The sequence below is a fragment of the Eleutherodactylus coqui genome, chromosome 6 (genome assembly GCF_035609145.1).
Source record: "Eleutherodactylus coqui strain aEleCoq1 chromosome 6, aEleCoq1.hap1, whole genome shotgun sequence".
Lineage (NCBI taxonomy): Eukaryota > Metazoa > Chordata > Amphibia > Anura > Eleutherodactylidae > Eleutherodactylus > Eleutherodactylus coqui.
This window is the reverse complement of record NC_089842.1, coordinates 170,963,759-170,983,424: the sequence shown is the minus strand read 5'-3', so window position 1 is coordinate 170,983,424 and position 19,666 is coordinate 170,963,759. Positions and strand designations below refer to the sequence as shown.

General features: G+C 42.2%; 1 protein-coding gene across 1 annotated transcript in view; it reads left to right on the top strand.

The window, feature by feature from the left end:
- Positions 1–19,666, top strand: part of PRKCH (protein kinase C eta) — a 161,726-nt gene that overhangs the window by 60,688 nt on the left and 81,372 nt on the right. The window contains exon 2 of the mRNA XM_066608201.1: positions 17,064–17,127. Within this exon, the coding sequence (XP_066464298.1) occupies positions 17,064–17,127 (64 nt within the window). The remainder of the gene's footprint in view (positions 1–17,063; positions 17,128–19,666) is intronic.

Sequence of the window (19,666 nt, the reverse complement as noted above, 5' to 3'; positions counted from 1 at the left end):
CTTTTTTTTTTTAACAATTAATAAAACTTTATTGTTCTCATTTTTACTCCTTTGCTCCCCACAGGGGACCACAACTAGCGATGCTTTGATTGCTCCTGCAGTATGATATCATACTGCAATCTGACAGGCAGCCTATCAAGCCACCCCATGGGGACAGCTTGATAGGCATATTGCTAAAACAGCCCTATGGCCTTTCAGAAGGCCCCCGGCTGCCATGACATCTGCACGGCTCCCTGCAATCTCATCAGAATTGACAGCGGAATTTAGGCTGGGTTCACATAGGGCGGATTTGCCACGGAAATTCCGTCCGGAATTTCACTGCGGCAGATCTGCCTGCGGCCGCTAATCCCCGGATTAGTCAGCCACGTTGAAGGGATTTCTCAGAAATCTCGTCCACATGGGATGGCGAATCCGTCACGGCAAAGCCGGCATTGCGGCGCGGATCTGCCGGCCGCAGCATGTTCTATTTTTTTTTTCCATTGCGGCCGCGCTCTCCTCTCTGGGAGCCACGGCCGCAACAGGAAAGCGTTCGGCCGAGCCGCTTCAAAATCCGCGGCTTTCGAACCCGCGGTTCGTAAATCCCGCCTCCAAGTAGCGATAGCTCTGATTGGTTCAGCGACCACTGCACTCAGCCAATTCCAACCATCGCATTGGTTCAGTGAGCGCTGCATTGATTGACCAAGAGCAGTGCTTGCTGAACCAATCAATCGCTTCCTGGAGGTGGGGTGTTCTGCCGAAGGCTGAGGAGTACAGGGTGCGTGGCGGAGCTATGGAACTGCGAACACTAGAGGGAGTCTAGTCAGCGCCAGCTAGGAAAGTAAAATAAGCCATTTCCCAAAAATAAGCCCTAGTGCCTCTTTTGTGGCAAAAACGAAAGACAGGGTCTTATTTTTGGAGAAACACGGTATGTGGCTCTTCAGCCAATGGCATCATATGAGGTGCCAAGCACTTTTCCGTTTCTAATGTACATCTATTTATGTCCTGGTAATGTGATACTATAAGGCCGGTCTCAATTTCAGTTCTGTATGGTCAATAAGGTTTACGTTTTATTCTCTAACTTTGCAATGGGACCTCCTGAATGCCAGTTACACCCCACTTTTTTTTTATAAAGGCACCCTAATATCTTTCATTAGCTTCCACCTTTGTTGTTTGACTGCCGAGGACAAGCTGAGTTAATGTGGAGACATTCAGCAGAAGTCTTTGTTGTGCCAAGCAATAACTTGTTCCAACTTGGGAGTATAATCATGACTAGCAGTCTCAAGCATGGGAACAAAGAGTTGATCCTGAATCGTGTCTGCCGTCCTTGACAGAAACTACCTGGGCTGTGATTCATCCACGTAGTATAATGCAGAGGGAGGATCTGCAAAACAGCTTATGCCCCGTTGTAGCATGCACTTGACTGACAGCTATTAGATTTACTGTTATTATCCTAAGAGACCCTGTCTATAAAGAACAGAAGGCCGAGGCGAGTTTATACTTGTACCGTCCCAGTCTTATAATTACCGGCTTATCACTGCTTTATTATACTTGCAGGTTGACCCTTTATACATAAGACGTTGGTACCATGTTAACCAGTGCGAAAAAATTGTTACCGTTCTTAATAATCTTTCAGATATGATACATTTTAATGGCTAACCAAAGTAAAATAATGATGCTAAAGTGCTACTAAATAACACCATTTTGGGCCATTATATGAGGTGTAGCTGCATTCCCTGAACTCTATGAGGGGATGGAGACGTGGCTCTTTACAGCCCGACATAATCCCGTATTCCATCCCAGTAGTGAGGGATATCTGACTAAGGCTAATTTCATACGAAATCGGGCCGTGAAACGGAGCTCAATATTGTGCCCGCCAACATGTGATGTCCTGCGCGGATGCTAGGTGTTTCTGTGTTAAACCCGCCTCACATCACTTTGGGGAAGTAGCGATCCTAAAAGCCGTGGCGGAGATTAGCAGAGTGTTTTCCATTGTTTTCAGTGGGTTAATGTTGTATCGCAAGGTGCGCAATTTTAGCGCTTCTAATAATCCTTCATTACAACGCTTCTATAGGAACTCATTGGATGCTATAGAAGCGCGTTCTGTGTGCGCCTCTTATGCGCGTGGACAGCGCTCGTGTGAACGAACCCTTAAGCAATTAAAGGTTGAGCCATAACTGATTTTTGAACAAGGGCAATTTTACTATTAAGGTCATTTAAACACAACAATTATTGCTCAAAATTCGCTCAAAAGCCATCTTTTGAGCGATCAACGTTGCGTCTAAATGCGTGGCCATCATGCACTTTTCGTGCACTGTTCGTTCATCGGTGATGTCTAGCCAGCTAAAAATCACCGATGACAGTTATCAGCGCCGCACGCTGATTTTCTCAACAGGCGGCCCTGATGGTATACGTTCAGCTGGTATCCTGGTGGCAGTTCTCAGCGGGACACCAGCTGAAAGCGCCGAGAACAATGCAGCTGTTTGCATATACTAAACAGCTGCATTATTCTCTAAACTAGCATGGTGGTGTCCTACTCCACCTGCATAACTCTTAAGTAGCTAATTGCTACTTGGAGTTATGCAAAGATGATCGCTCAAAACTGTCACTCAAACTGTCGTAAATGGGCCTTTAGACTGTATTCACAGCCCATTTTTACCTAATGTTCAGCATATGTGCATACACTGAATGTGTCCATTTGCCTGAGATGCTAAGAGTGTCCTTTAGTGCTCTGATGTATGCACTAAATCTAAAGCCCAAAATGGGGGAAATTTATTAAGACCGGCATTTCCTGTGTTGGGTTTAGTATAATTTTCCTTGGCGTATGGTGTAATATCACTATGCAATGATCTTACCATAGAAGCAAAAAAAATTTGCGCCACAAACAAATGACTGTCTCACTTCAGGCCACTTTCACATGGGCGACAGCTATATTGCCGTGGCGATATCGCAGCTTTGTCCCCGCAATTTTGTAGTGTCAGCAATGCGTTTTTTTGTGAAAAATAATGCAATGCTGCTGCCCGCAATAAACGCGCTTTATTTTATTTCGAGAAGGTTAAGCCCTACCCCAAAACTAAACCCCAGCTGCATTCCACAAAAAAAGGGAATACTTAACAAAAAGGCTCTCCGTAGCTCCGCCGGGTGTCCTGCAGTCCTCGTTCAACCACAGAAGATCACTTCCTGGTTGCTAGATTCTTAAATCCCACCTCCCAGGAAGGAGTTCTGATTGGCTGAGGAGTGCTGGATGAACCAATGCGATGGCTGTGATTGGTTCATCTAGCGCTGCATTGATTGGCTCAGCGAAGAACCAATTAACAGCCAGCACGTTATGGAGGCAGGATTTATGAATTGGTTGAGCTGCGGCATTTATTGGCCAATTCATTAAACAGGAAGTGATCTTATGTGGGTAAATGTAGACTGCAGGACGCCCGGCAGAGCTCGGGAGGACCCAGACCGCGCGTTTTCGGTAAGTATTCTCTTTTTTGTTGGAGTGCAACCAGGGCTTATTTTAGGCATAGGGCTTATTTTAAAATGCTAGTCACATTGCACGAAAACTGCGATTTCGTACAATGCAACAAAAACAAAGGCTCCATAAGGAAACATAGGCTACAAAAAGCGCAAATCGCAGCAATATAGAGCATGCTGTGATTTGTTTTCCTCACAAGATAGCGTCAGATAAAACAGCGCTAATGTGAAGAAACCCATTGGAAAGCATGGGCTTCAAATACATGCGTTTTCTCGCACTATCGCGGCAAAATCACACAATTTTGTCACCCATGTGAAAGCGGCCTAGTGTAGGGAGAGACAAAACACCTTATTTGAGCATTAGTTATTAAACTTAATACAATAAGTCAGTTTGCATCTTTTAGTGCACAGGCAATGAGAGCTTCCATAAAAAACTCAAAAGGTTGTCAACTGTGTGCTTCTAGACATATTGGCTACATGGTGTATAGATTTGTCCAACTCAATAATGAATTCACTCTTTCCAATCCACTGTCTGACGTCTAGACATTCTGATTGAAGGCTGTACAGCTCCAATGTCAGAAGACGTCCGGCAAGGTAGTCTTACTGTAGATTACTGGCCACTCTGTTGTCGGGGGGCCTTTCCAGCATGTCCCATACTGCAGTACTGGCTCTAGCCAGCAGATGGCGCCATTGTATAATGGCAGAAAGAGAAAGGCCCCTAGGAAACCCTGAATCCAAAATTGGATTGCAAGGGGCCATAGGGTTTTTCTAAACCAAAAAATTAAACCACATGCGCCAAAACTGGTAAGCATAGCAAACACAAAAATACATTAAAAAAAGATCGTGTCACATTAATGGTCTCTCCACTTTGGATAATCCCTACTTGTTAACCCTGTGATACTACACCAGAGCGAATTTTCACCCAGTCTGCTTTTTGACATAAAAACAATAGAAAATATATGAAGATGATAATTGTATTTTTCAAAAGTAACTATAATTGGCAAACATATCATCTTACATAAAGGGGCTCAAAACTGGTTTGTTTTAAGAAAATAAATGAATTTAATAGCACGCTTAAGGCAGCTGTTTGAAAATTTGATCGGGTAAATTTTTACCCAGAGTTTAAAAAAAAAAAAAAATTCCATGTCAAATCCCTTGACAATAAAATGATCACAAAAAAATCCCCTTGCTGGCACCTGGTACATATGCAGGCAAAACATACACGGTAAATCCTCAGTAAATGCGCATGTCCACTCACAACAAATACGCATATGCTCAGGTGCAATGCCTCTACAGGAGAAATAAGGAATTACACCATGCTAATTCATATTAATGCGTTATCTATGTAATACAGGACAGATTGTTCACAACTTGAGAGACTCTGTAACTACTTGACTCTGGCTAAGAAATGATCCTGAGAAGTCTACCCCCAACCAACCCCCCTCAATTAACTAAAGATGTTCAGACGCATTAAGGTACATTTACACGTAACGATTATCACTCAAAATTCATTCAAACGACCAAAAATGAGCGTTAATACATTACATGACAGTGAGAGATAAAGTGTCTCTTAATAGACCATCTTCACAGGAGCCAGAAGATAACATTGTAATTTGCAACTGCAGGGAGAACAGTGTAGCTGTGTGCACAGCTAGTATGTGATTAATCACACGCTGGGCTCTGCAAACAGCTCCTGAAGGCCCCTTTTTACATTCAAATGAAGATGATACCATGTTAATGGCCATTAACACTTTTTGCAAATAGATCACAAAATTTTTAAGCCCTTTGAAAGATTATCTTTGCATGTAAATGGGCCTTTAGACTGAAGTTGATGAAAATGGAAATTGAAACCAATGATTTAACAATGTTGATTTAACCGACCAATGACGGCCATCCACGCTCTAGAAATAAGTTGGCCAGTCTGATAGTTGAACAAAAGACTTTTCATTCTTAAGAAATATTTGTCCTTGCCAGGACATTCCCAGAAAGATAATTTGTCCTTTGCCCAGTGCCATTGAACATGTCTGGCCAGTTTGAATGACTGTTGCAGCCCCACATTATTTAGCCCATCTTGGTCACATTGGCAAAATGCTCTTTCACCATACAACCAATTCTTTAAAGGTTGCCCAACCATGAACCACCTTCTATCTGTGTATGGCCACCTTAAGACTTTCCTATTAGGCTGCATGAAAGTGGGTTTTCTACGCAGGACAACCCCGTTTCAGATGTACAGTTTACTGCAGTGCTGCACAGAACAAGCTTTATTTCAGTTTGTTACGAGCTCTTGAATATTTACTAAGCAAGCAGGTGTAATATATAATTACTGTACAAAGCATGTAAATCTGTCAGATGAAGGAAGGAAGAGATTGTCAGGGTGTGCACTGAGTTTAGGAGGGAAGAACAAAGCATGTTAGACAACTGACCTAAGAAGTGACCTACATGTCTACTTAACGTGCACTTTTTGAACCTTGCATAGCAGGAATTTGATGGTGTTTGAACCTCTCTTAAGGGAAATTGCTTATCATTCAGTGGAAATCTACCAACCTCTCTCAAGCAGAACTGGGCTGTAGCGGTTCTTTTAATAAGCCTTTGCAATGAAAAGGCTATTTGCTTCAGGTTCAGGCACTTCTTTCTTTATTTGAAGGGTTCCCCACAAATTAGGTGTCGTGGGACCTTTTGATCTGTGGTGGGAACCTCGTACCAAGTGTCTTATTCTTCGGCAGCGCCACCACAGGAGAAATAAAGCATTACATGGTGACTAATCTGGATCCTCTAGAGCAGGGTTTCCCAAAGTGTGCTCCGCGGAGCCCTTGGTGCACTGTGAGTAAATGTCATGGGCTCGGATGGATGGTCTAGGTCCCCGCTCTACTCACGCCTGAAGCAGTGTCCGGACAGCCTGTAATTAGGAAATGAGCATGCAGGTCTGGTGTTCGGCATAGCAATACAGATCACATGAGCCGGCTCCGGTAATGTGATCTGTGTTGCTATGCTGACCACAGGTACTGCATGCTTATTTCCTCAGTACAGACTTTTCGGATACCGCTACAGAGGTGAGTAGAATGGGGACCAATGGCGGATTATAATAGGGGAGATTGGGGTGACCGCCCTGGGCCCGAGACTCTGAGGGGGCCCACGGCCGTCCCAATCGCCCCTATTGTAATCTGCGCTGCTAAACCTCTCTGTGCATCTGAAGAGCATAGTGGCAATGGGTGACCCTAATACTACTGGGTGGCAGTGTGGGACCCTATCACTATTGGCGTGGTAATAGGGAACCCTATTACTACTGGGGCGGCAATGGGAGGCGCTATTACTACTGGGGCCACAGTGGGGGAGCCTATTGCTACTGGAGCCACAATAGGGGTCACTATTACTACTGGTGCCAATATAGGGGACACTACTAATGGGGCCACCAATATAGTGGGTCACTATTTCTACTGCGGCCACCGATATAGAGGGTCACTATTACTACACGGGGCGGATTTGCGGCGACATTTACAGTAGCAGGAAAGTGGATGAGATTTTGAAAATCTCACCCACATGCTCTGGAAAAAATCTGCACAAAACCTGTGTGAATATTGACATGTGGTGCCGGATTTAACACCGCAGCATTTTAATTTTAAATATAATGTATATCAATAGCCCACCCAGCACTCCGGTGTTCCTCACTATTTTTTTTTAAGCAGCCCTGTCCTTTTTGTAACGACAGAGGTAAAAATCATATGTTGTGATAAGCCATGCCCCTAACCCCTCCCTTGACCACATCCTCTGTCTCGCTTTGGGGCTCCTCAAGAAACTTTTGCTTCAAAAAGGACTCCATGGTTGATGAAGTTTGGGAACCACTGCTCTAGAGAGACTCTTTGTAGGTGCTCCACACTTTGAATTGATGGAGCCCCCTGAATGAGTGACTCCCCTCTATTAATCCGTACTCCTGCAGGGGGTCTGCAATTTTGTCATGTGATCTTTAGCATTCGAGAATTGCAGTTTTTTGTATCATGCCTGCTTGCAGTAAAGCATTTTCTCTGTATAACACTATTCAAGATTAATAATCCAGTCCCCTCAATTATCCTCACTTACATAGTTAGTTAATGCAGTACAGCCTTTAAAGGAAGAAGCCTATTCCAAAAGCCGTGACTTTTTTTTCTTTCAATAAAAGGCTTAGTTTTCTGCTGGTCATGCTATATATTTTCTTAATTGTACCCTTTTGAGGTCCATGTAATGTATAGAATAGATTTATTATTTTTTGTGAAGAAATGGAAAAAAAGAACAATAGTTCCACTATTGTATTTTGTTTTTATGGCATTCATTATGCAGTATAAATCCCTGTATTCTATTTGTTGTTATAATTATAGTTCTACCAAATATTTTTTTTCGTTTTGTATGTTTTACTACTAGTGCACAATAAAAACACTTTTCTGAAATCATTTGTTTTTGTGTCCCTGCATTCTGAAAGCCAAAATCAGGAAGTGGTAATGGGGTAGCTTTTCTACGTTGGCCTGATCCACCTGACCATGCATTGGGTACTGTTGAATGCCTCTTCCCTGTCACTACCAAAGGTCCTATAGGTGTCATCTTTCGGAAATCCCATTGTGTATCTTTTCACTGCAGAAGTTTTGGGGGTAGTAATCCATTGGGAACCCCTAATGGGACCTTCCTCTCTACCCTGCTGCTGTATCTCTCTTGGTGTGTCTTGGTGGGACGATCACTCTGCTTTTCAGCAGGCTATGCCAAGCCAATATTGGTTAGGGATAGCCGTTTCAGTCCTGTCTTTTGGCGTTTCCCTTGTTTGGTGTTGATTTATGTGTCGTGTCTTGGTAATTAAATACATGTATATGTATATTATGGACATTGTTGCAGTACAGTGTGACATTTTAGTGATGTCAGTGCAGGGCATCGTAGTTGCATCCTACAATAATGTAACAGAAACCTTGAGGGTTTGTTTATTTGTCAGGAAAAGTTGTTGGTTTCACTTGTACAATTTTGGAGTACATAGAACTTATTAATGAACTTTCTTTCTCTTTTGGGGAGGGCACAAAAACAGCAATTCTGCCATTGTTTTGTATTTTTTTACTATGGCATTTATCATACGGGATGGATAACATTCATTTATAGTACATATTTACTTATATATAATTCTTATTATTATTTTCCATAATGAAATATTAATTAATTTGTTTTGTTTTTTTCTAAACCTTTCATTTTTTTTTCACCTTATGCAACATAAACATTCAGTTGTTTGATCACTTGTATAATACAATGCAATCATTCTGTACTGCAGTGCTTTCTGCCTGTTTGTGGCATCTAAAAGTTTAAACAGCTGAGGTAGATCCAGATTGTTGCCAGAGCACTGGTAGGTGTCAGTCACAGCCACCACCCTGCTGGTGATCATGCGGACACAACTGCTGTGCCCTATGATCACAGTTCTGTAAATATATGGGGTGCCAATTACTAGCTTACAACGTCATATATTTATTGCAGGTGATGATAAGGAAATAAAACCTTTGCCTGCTTTCACATTTACAATGTATTCCATAATGGTTTTCACTAAGAAATCTAAATATGAGGGACACTCTGACACACCCCATTAAGTCATTGGGGTCATTCATCTATGTTGAGATCAGTCACAGTATCAGTTAGAAACAATTACCATGACACAAATGTGGTAGGTACTCTGGTATGGCCAGTTTAATGTGGAAGTTATCATTGTCCTGAAACTACTATTGGGTCTGCACTACTGTAGGGTCACCTTGGTGTAAATACTATACTTTATGGGAATCCTTGGTCTGGTCTTTGAGATATCATAGTAGTGTATTTAAAATTGTAGAAGGAGTACAGGCCCATTTACATGCAAAGTTAATCTTTCAAAGAATTGAAAGGTTGAATGTTTTAGCGATCTATTTGCATAAAGTGGTAATGGCCATTAACATTTTATCATTTTAATTTGCATGCAAATGGGCCTCTAGGAGCTGTTTGCAGAGCTCCTCTTGTGATTAATCACATGCCCAGCTGTGCATACAACTGCATTGTTCTAGTCAGTGCTACCAGCAGTTTACAATGTAATCCCCCAGCTCCTGTGGAGAACACAGCATGTCGTATATTGAGACACACTTTATCTCTCTGTGGCTGAAGGATGGATTTCAAGTTCAGACAAAAAGTGCACAATGCTGCGTTGACACGTAACAAATATTGCTCATTTTCGGTCGTTTGAACGAATTTAGAGCGATAATAGTTACGTGTAATTGAGCTTTAATATTTGGTGGGAACGAACTTGAAATATTTGCTGTATCATCTGTTTTCTTGATCGATTGCATTAATTCCTATTTCATTTCTTACTGTCTTTTATATACAAACATCTCTGAACATCTTGTAGAAAAGCTTACGATCTACTTCCTCATGAATCATTGGTCTGCAGACTTCTATTTGTAGAGTGTCTGCCATGATCACATAAATACACCTAGCGTGAACACCATTTTAGCAGTCATTTTCACCTCTCGCGTTAGCGTAGCTTTAAATATAGACTCCCAAGTGACAAAGTATCTTTCGATCAGCAATAGTGTTGAACGCTAGTAATTATTTTAAATGACAGTTTTTAATTACATGAAATATTCTATCTTGTGTTTCTTGCCTCACGAAGGGAAAGATAAATATTTCCTGCAAAAACTCCCAAAAAAAGTATTTTATAAATGAGGTCACATTATTCTCCAGCTCTCATATGACTGTCCCTGCAAATTTCCTCTCTACAAAGAGTGATTATCTTCTGCATAACACACTGGAAAATTTGATTTCCCATACTAATCAACAGATATTTCTGCATTTAGGGTTGTCTCTATAAAGGGTGCAGACATATCATTCACACCTTGTGCCTAATGGGAAGGGGGGGGGGGGAGCAAAGACTCCCATGCCACAGAAGATGCCATTTTTATAATTAGTGCAAAAATGTAATTAATCCGTATTTTTCGATTTCCAGTTTTAGTTTTATTTCTATGTTGAGTTACCCACCTACTAACATTCCCACAGAGTCCTCTTTGATTTCCAGTTCTTCACTGTCATCTCTAATCTAAGGGAACCTGTCAGATACTTCATGCTATCCTGACTGAGGGCATCATAAAGTATTGACACATGTGCTGAACCCAACGGTTTGTCACTCCTGGGGTAAAGTTTATTCGTTTTTGTGCACTGACATATGAATTGATAGCTTCCTGCATATGATGGGTCGTGTTCCTGGCAACGCTGGACACAGTGGGCAGCTGGGAAAGGTGTGTTAGCTGATTGTTTAACCTATGTAGAGCTGGTTTACATTACAGTTGTATAACTTGTATAATAAATGAGTAAACACATCAGTGTATCCAAAAAAATGTTCACTTGACATTCCATGGTATTTATAGAGCATGTCCAAAGTTCAAGCACATGGTAAGATCATGAGCCCTAATAAAAGGGTCTATTGTCTAACAATAGTCTACTGTTGCAATCAAAATTATTCAACCTCCATTGTAAATTAGGATTCATTGTCAAATTTGTAAACTCTCTGTAGAGCACCTTTTTACTGTTTTGACCTGTTACAAATGTGATGCATAGCCAGACACTTCTGAAAGCGTTCCTGATGTCAGGTGTAAACCGTGATTTAGTATAGAAGACGCCGTTCTTTAACGTTCAAGTAAGGTTACCCAGTTCACAGTTTTCTTCTAAGGCCTCATGCACATGGCACGCACGGATTCCGGTGACCCTGCTTACCTGTCATTTCTTCTGTACTGCGGATGTGCCACCGGCGCACACGCGCAGTATAGATTTTCCTGCGCCATTGCTAGGTGAGGACAGGACACTTCTACAATGCTCATTGTGGAAGTGCTGCAGGACGGACGGCTACCATTGACTTCAATGGAAGCTGTCCATGTGTATCCTGCTCTAAAATAGAGCATGCTGCGATTTTATTGTAGGCACATTGTGTCTGCAAATAAAATCCGCTTATGTGTGTGGAGAAGAGGAATCTCCATGTACATCCTATGGGCAAATTAAGCAGCGGATCGCCTGCGCTGATGACAAGCATGGGATCTGCAATTCAATTTGCCCCATGTGCATAAGGCCTAGGGGCATGTTAAGGCCCTTTTACACACCAAGATAATCTTTCAAACGACTGAAAGATTAAAAGATTTAGCTAGCTATTTGCATTAAGTATTAATGGCCTTTAATGGCCATTAACACTTTATCATCTTCATTTGCATGTAAAAGGACCTCTGCAAGTTGTTTGCAGAGCCCAGTGTGTGTTTAAATGTGTAAACATGCCGCATGAAGAACATCCTTCAGTCTATTGAAAGATGAGCGAAATACATTCAAATGGAATGTACTTGCTCAGTCTTTCAGCGGCTGAACGATGGATTTACATGTTTACATGTAACGATTATCGCTCATTTTTGCCCTTTTGGATGAATTTTGGGCCATAATCATTGCATGTAAAAGGGCCTTCAGACTTTAGTCATCCAAAGCCAATGATCACGCTGATGTCAGACGACTCTCTGATTTGTATGAGGACCCTTCAACTTTCCCTCCACAATTTAGTTCAGTAATTAAGTGAGAACTGAATCTCAATTGTTTTCTTCAGCTGATGGCTACTTATCGCAGGGCATAGATAAAGTCATCATTTCTGATAGCCTTGATGACTGGGAGGTTGGCTGTGGTGACCAGGATTTTCTGCCTGCTTTTATGTATTTGGCAGCCAGGAGCTTGTAACCACTGCTGAATGCACAGAATAGTACTGTCACCATCCATCCCAACATAGACTATCACCGACTACTCGCATAGTGAATTCCAAATAATGGGATTCCCGTCCCCTGCATCAACCTCCTATGGTTAGACACCAGTGCATGCTACTTGTCATTCTTGCCTGCACTGACCCAGTTTATAACAAGTATGTATGATCTTACAGAGCAATATATGATATCATACTTCAACAAACTAATCAAAAGATTCTGTGTTATGTAAGGACACCCACTGGATTGTTAGGAATGAAGATCACAAAGTCACCCAACAGGTTCTCAAACATTTCTTATTGTGAGCGTTTGGCGCTGCACACCAGAAACACGACAGGACATTTCCCTACCTGGTATACATCGCTTACACGCTCACTGTGAAATTCTAATTTGAAACAATGGAACCAATTGCACAGCCATAAATATGGCTGTTTTATTTATAATGGGTTAAAGGGAACTGGACTTCACCTGGAAAAAACCATGATGGTGCCTAAATGTAATAGATTTTAATGATTTGTTCTCAAGGACATTTAAAGGGAAAGTGTCACATTGAGCATGGTGTCTGATCTGCAGGAATTGTGTTTTAGAGCAGATATTGCTGTGCAAATTGATATAGAATTTTGAGGGACAAGATTCAATATGCCTTGTCCAAGAGTCCAGTGGGTGGTCCTATGGACTGACTGACTGCTGGCTCTGAATGTGCACTCATAGGACCACCCTCTACACTCCCCAGCCCAGAATGAGTTGAGGTTTAAATGAATAAATTACAGGTTATACAGAATCTTTTCCCACAAAACAGTATATCCATCAATCTGCTCAGTTCATTTTGCTCTAACCTGGTGCCTGTAGATTGGACTTTTTAATGTGAAAGGTTCCTTTTAAAGCCCATTTTTTAATTGTTACAATGCCAATTGAATATTTTATGTTTGCAGCCATTGACAATTCTTCATCTTCCCATTTGTAATCAATGCTGTAGTGCTAAGTACTAAGAATTTAACAATGTTTCTTTTAGTGCAACCGGGAGCACCTGGATCTTAGGCCTCATGTCCACTAGGAAATTCCGGCCCGCACGGATTCTCCATGCAGAATCCGGCAGCGGGTCCCTCCTTTCCCGCAGACATGAGGCCTGAAAATACCATTTTACTTACCTGTCCGGACACTGCAGATCTGCCCTCCGTCGCGGCCGGATCTTCTTTCTACGGCCTGGCGGATGTGCTTGGCATGCCGGCAGCGTGCCACGTGTGTACCGTGCACTTTTTTTAAACTCCTGCTCTCTGACAGCAGAGCAGAAATTCAGCTACGGGTGTGCCGCGGATCTGTACAGCTTTTATAGCCTTCTGCGCGGGAGACCAACACTAAAATGGAGCATGCTGTGGGTGTTTTCCCGCACATGCAATCCGCGCCTCAGGGAAAAATAACATCCACAGGTATTTAATTACCGTATTTTTCGCTTTATAAGACGCACCTGATGATAAGACGCACCTAGGTTTTAGAGAGAGAAAAGTAGGAAAAAAATATTTTGAACCAAAAAGTGGGCTTAAATATTTAATAAAATAACAGAATAATATGTAAACATGAACAGCAGTCAGTCAACAGCCGCATTAAGAACTATTATTACTGTAATTAACAGATGAGCAGAGATTTTTATTTTAGAACAATACACCTCTAGTCATCAGGAAACCCCAAAAACTCCTCACTGCTGTCCGAACTTATCAAGCTCAGTGACTCACTATCACTGGTGTCAGCATCTTCATAAAGGATTCCATCCTCAGAACCGTCCAAGGCATTACTGATGCCACATTTTTTGAAGGATCCTACAACAATTTCCTCCTTCATAGCCAGCCACGATGTTTTCACCCACTCACAAACCTGAGTGATAGTGGGCCTTTTCATGCGTCCAGTGGGTGTCAGGTCATGATTCCCAGCAGCCATCCACTTGTTCCACTCCTCTCGCATGAAAACTTTAAATAGCTTGGTAATAGAAACATCCAGAGGCTGCAACTGGCTGGTAAGCCCCCCAGGAATTACAGCTAGATGGGTCTTTGCTTCTTTAAATATTTTTCTTTTTGTGTTTTCACTGATCTGTGCCCTAAACTGGTCAAGTAGTAGCAGGGCAGGTTTCTTCAGAAGCCCCAGGGCGTCTGGACCACACTTTTTCGATCCATATTTTCATTCCACCTTCATCCATCCATCCATCCTTTCACATGAACATGGACAATAACTCCTCGTGGGATCGCCTCTTTTGGGATGCTTTTTCTTTTGAAGATTAGCATTGGTGGAAGTTGGGTGCCATCTGCACAGCAGGACAACACAACCGTGTAATGCGTTTTCTCATGTCCTGAGGTTTTCACAGTTATGGATTTTGCACCTTTCAAATCAACAGTCCTGTTTGATGGAACGTCAAAAGTTACCGGGACTTCATCCATATTCCCAATCTGACTTATTTCAAAGCCATTTTTCTTTCTTGCATCAATTACAAATTTATAAAAAGACACAATCTTGGCTTCATATTCTTTAGGCATTTTTTGCGCAATTCTAGTTTTGGTGTGCATAGCAAGGCCACATCTCCTCATGAACCTCTAGCACCACGATGCGGATCCAGTGAAGTCCTCAATGCCTTTCTCTGAAGCAAGACACTTGGCTTCAAAGATGATCATTTTTGTAGAGCCTGAAAATCCGTTGTTCCTGTGACGTATTATCCACTCTTTCATTTCCACGTCTATCTGTGGCCATTTTGCAGTACGCCCACAAAAAGTGTGCTTACTTTTATCTGCTTTTTGCAGCTCCTCCTCCTGTTTCCTCCATTCACATATCATTTTTTCTGTTGGAGGCGGCCCAAAATGTCTCTCAGCTGCTCTGTTCCCATGTTCTTTGGCGTATTTCACTACCTCCAGTTTAAAAGGGATTTTATATGCTAGTCGGTTCTGCTTTGACATCTTTCTAAAATTGGATGGATGCAGCAGGAGACTAAGGTAGCTTTGTCATGCAATAATCAAAGAACTGTAAGCACTTCCTCATAGGAGGAAAGGGTCAAGCTGATTGGTGGAGTAAGGGGAGCAACAGTTGTTCCTGCCGGCGCTCACCACCAATCAGCGGGCAGCAGTGCAAAGGAAAGAGAACTGATTCTTTGTCTGAATGTTCGCATGATTGCGCGAACAAGCGGCACGTTCGCTCTATAAGATGCACTGACTTTTCTCCCCCACTTTGGGGGGAAGAAAAGTGCGTTTTATAAAGCGAAAAATACGGTACCTGTGGGTGTCCAATGCATCCCTATGGGGCGCGGATCACAGGTGCGGGTGATCCGCTGCGGATACTTCCCCGTGGACATGAGGCCTTAGTACTTCAAATGAAATTTTGGTTTGCAGATGTTAAACAATATGAATAATTTTCTTAAAGCCCCATTTACACACAAAGATGATCGCTCAAAGTTTGTTCAAAAGATAGGGAGAATGACTGTTTGAGCGATCATTTTGTATAAGCTGCTAATGGGCACTAATGCCCATTAGTAGCTTATTAGCTTCATTTGCAAGTAAATAAGACTCCCTAAATTGTATGCAGAGAACAGCAGGTGGTTTGTTATCTGCATTCAGATACAATGTTATCAGTGCTCCTGTGGAAAATCACAGCGTGCGGTCCCTGCTATCCAATGCTCGGCCAAATGATGGATTTAAACTCAACATAAAATCATTGTTCCGCCCAAAAGCAAACAATGGTAGCATTTACATGCAACGATTATTGCTCAAAAGACATCGTTTGAGCGATAATCGTTGCGTGCAAATGGGGCATAATATCCATTTAGCGCTCAGTTGCCTGTTCTCATTATTGGAACCCTCTTCCTAAATAACTCAAGTATTATCTGCAGACAAATTAGGTAGGCCTTGCAGTATATATAAGATTTTGAGTTATTTTCCTGCATTTTGTTGAATCTGTTTAACCATTTTCCCTGCAAAGGCATAGCTAACTGCTAAACTTTTTGGAATCACTATAGGGAAGTTACTGCGTTATATTTATATGTTGAACCCAGTAATCCAACAGTATGCTGTAATTTCATAAACTCCCCCTATTAAAAGTATTGTCCATCTCTTAACTATTGGTAACCTGTCCTCAGGATAGGTCATCATTGGTTGACCAGCAGGGGTTCGACACTCAGGGCAGTCATTGATCAGCTGTTCTCCATGTGGTTGTGATTGTGTACAGAACAGAAAGCAGACTGCTCCGTACCCATTGCAGTGGCCCAGGTTGGTAATTCAGGTACAACGCCCACTGAATTCAGTGGAAGCTGTGCCTGCATTACCAGCCTAGGATAGATCATCAATAGTTATAGCGACCCTCTGGTCCCAGACAAACCAAGATGTTTGTATTGCTTCTGTCTACTTGATGCTCACTGTGCACTAATAATCCAAGACACTACATGAAGCTGCGATTGGCCAGCACTGTTCGTATAATGGTCTGGGTTTGTCGGAGACTGGAGGGTCACTTTAAGAATTGGACAAATCCTTTAAGGCAGCAGGCAGCTAGAGATGTATGATTTCTGACTCCCAATTTTATGCATATGGTTTGGAGCTTTTGATCAGAATAACAAAGACCCAACCACCCTAAAAATTTATTAAGATATGTATCGGCCTAAAATCATATACATAACATAGCTGTTGGCTAAGCATGTGTGGCCCTCAAACCGTACAGATAGACCGTTCCTGATTATATTAGTGAGATCCACTGACTTTAATGTGTCTGCATACCTGTAGGTTGTGAACAGAGGCTTGTTATAAGTTTATTATGAGGAGGGTACATGTCCAGGTGATGGCAGTGAGGGGGTTCTGAATATATTACTAACCACAAACACAATTGCATGTAAACGGTCATTACTTTCCTGTTTTTCAGATTGACTTGGAGCCCGAAGGCAAAGTGTACGTTTCAATAACGCTCATAGGTAGCTTCACAGAAGGTAAGAGTCTTTATATCATGTCTCTTAACCCAGTAAGGACCAAGCACCATAAATATACAGTGCAAAGGCCGAGTTAGATTCTGCATGTGGAATCCGACCCTGTGCCCAGCCGCCATTCGAGCGTGCCTTCCTTTCTTTTGTCTTCTCTGTACTGCGGACGGTCCATGTGGTGAGCTGTTGCACATGTGCAGTACAGATTTTTTTTATACCTCTGCTGTTCCCGCATCGTTGCCTAACGATGACGTGAAATCTGCGACCTTTCTGCAATGTCATTGCAGAAGGGCCGCGGAATGGACAGCTTCCATTGACTTCAATAGAAGCAATCCACGCGGAATCCACACAAAAATAGAACATGCTGCGATTTTTTTTTCCTCTGCAAGCAGAATACCCCAATTGATTTCCGCTTATATAGAGGAAAAAGTGTTTTTCAATAGCATGTTATGGGCAGTATTTGCTGCGGAATCCCGCTCCGGATTCCGCAATGCAAATCTGCCCGTGTGCAGGCAGCCTTAGTTTTGTTCTTTAATCCCACAACATAAATACAGCACACTATTAAAGCTCCTGCAATCTCACAGAAGCAGGTTGGGACCTCAGATGTCAGTGATAGCCGAGAACCCAGAGGAGAAGGCAGAAGCTGGTTTTAATAAGCGCTATGTAGTGAATAGTGTAAGTGGAAGAGCTACTTCTGCTATTCGACCCATTGATGACACGTGATCGCCAAGTGCCCCATGGCACGAAAGAACTGCAGGTAGTTAGCAGATCCAGATCAGATCTGCCGGTGACTACTGTCACTACAGGGGGATATTTTTCCCTGTAACTGCAGCTCCTATGGCTGCTTGAGCTACAGTGGAAAAGTGTGAAATAGATTTTTTTTAAAAATTAATGTGAACTGCAAAAAATAGAGCATTAAAAACACCACATTAACCCTGTCTAATCCACTGTCTGACGTCTAAAGACATTATGATTTAAGGCTGTACAGCTCCGATGTTGGAAGACGTCCGTCAGGGTTCTCTTACTGTATATTGCCGGCCTCTCTGCTGTCGAAGCCTATCCAACGTTTCACCTCATGCAGTACTGAAAACCAGAATACAAATTGGATTGGAAAGGGTTAAAAATCTCTAAAATGTATCTGGTCCTTTTTAGAACTCAAACACACTGATCCTTAAGGGATTAAAGTCTTGAAAACTGTTCATTTTCTATACAGAATGGCATTGATGGCCACATGTGGCCCCCGGGCTGCATGTTGTGCACCCCTGAGCGAGAGAATTTCTTAAATAGATCTACCAGTTTAGAAACAAATTATCAAACACCAGTTAAGGAATTCTGAGTTAAAGGGAACCTGTCACCTGCTTAAAGCACCATAAACTAACTTATGGTGCTATTGAGTGAGGTGACAGGGAGCCGGGTGCTGTATTTTTTTAAAGTCACCCGCTGCTTCGTTCCCGCAGTGCCCACCAATTAAGTGCAGGAACCAGACAAGAGTCCCATGCGTGCTCTCCCATACAAGTCTATGTGACCGCAGGCCTCAACGGTGGGCACTGCAGGAACTAGGAAGCAGGTAAGTATAAAAAATACATAACCCGGCTTCCTGTCCCCTCACCTAACAGTACCGTAAGTTAGTTTATGGTGCTTTAGGCAGCTGAGGTGTTCCCTTTAATAAAGGGAAAGTCCTCTGTTTAGGATCCTCATCTCTTGGCCAGATTGGAGAGCGGTTACAAGCAGCATCTCTCGCTGGAGGAGCTGTCCTGTCCAGGTGGAGGCTCGTTTGTCATCAAATATTAGCGCTGCTGAGTTTGCTCCTACAGACTCTTTTACAGGAACTACTTTAGAAGTAACTGAAGTTATATTAACTGAAGTTTTCTTTTTATCATGGCTTGATATACATGCAGTAATTAACTGCCCCCCACTTCCTGTGGCATAGCACTGACCACATAGTCACACTTCATTATTCAGAATTACCATTCTGTCATGCATGGCTTTCCTGTGAAAATGACATATTTACATTTGAATAGGCAACCACATAGAGTACACCCTATTAGATGTACTGTGATAAGTTCACTACAAAATGTTGTAAAATGGGTTGTCAAGGGTTAGAAAAATATTTTTTTCCAAATACGACGCCACCTTTTTAATAGGTTGTATCATGGAATTGCAGCTCAGCCCCCATTTGCTTCAATAGAGCTGAGCTACAATACCATACACAACTCTATAGATAAGGGTGGCGCTGTGTTCGGAAGAAAACGGCCATGTTTTTCTAACTCTGGACAATCCCTTTAATTCTGCATTTTTTGCTGTAGGGTGGATGCCATTAATTAGACTGATCCTAGAATCATAACTGTGGAGGGAGACAGTGCCTAATCACTCAGCATAGGTGCCTATTGTAGTTACCCTAAACCATTGACAGAAAGTATGTTCACACATAGCTGATTTACTGCAGATTTTGTCGCAAAATTTAGATTCAATTGAAAGGGTGAAATCTGCTGCAGTTCCGTAACAAAATCTTCAGCAAATCAGTTAACATACCCTTAAAGTTTTTCTT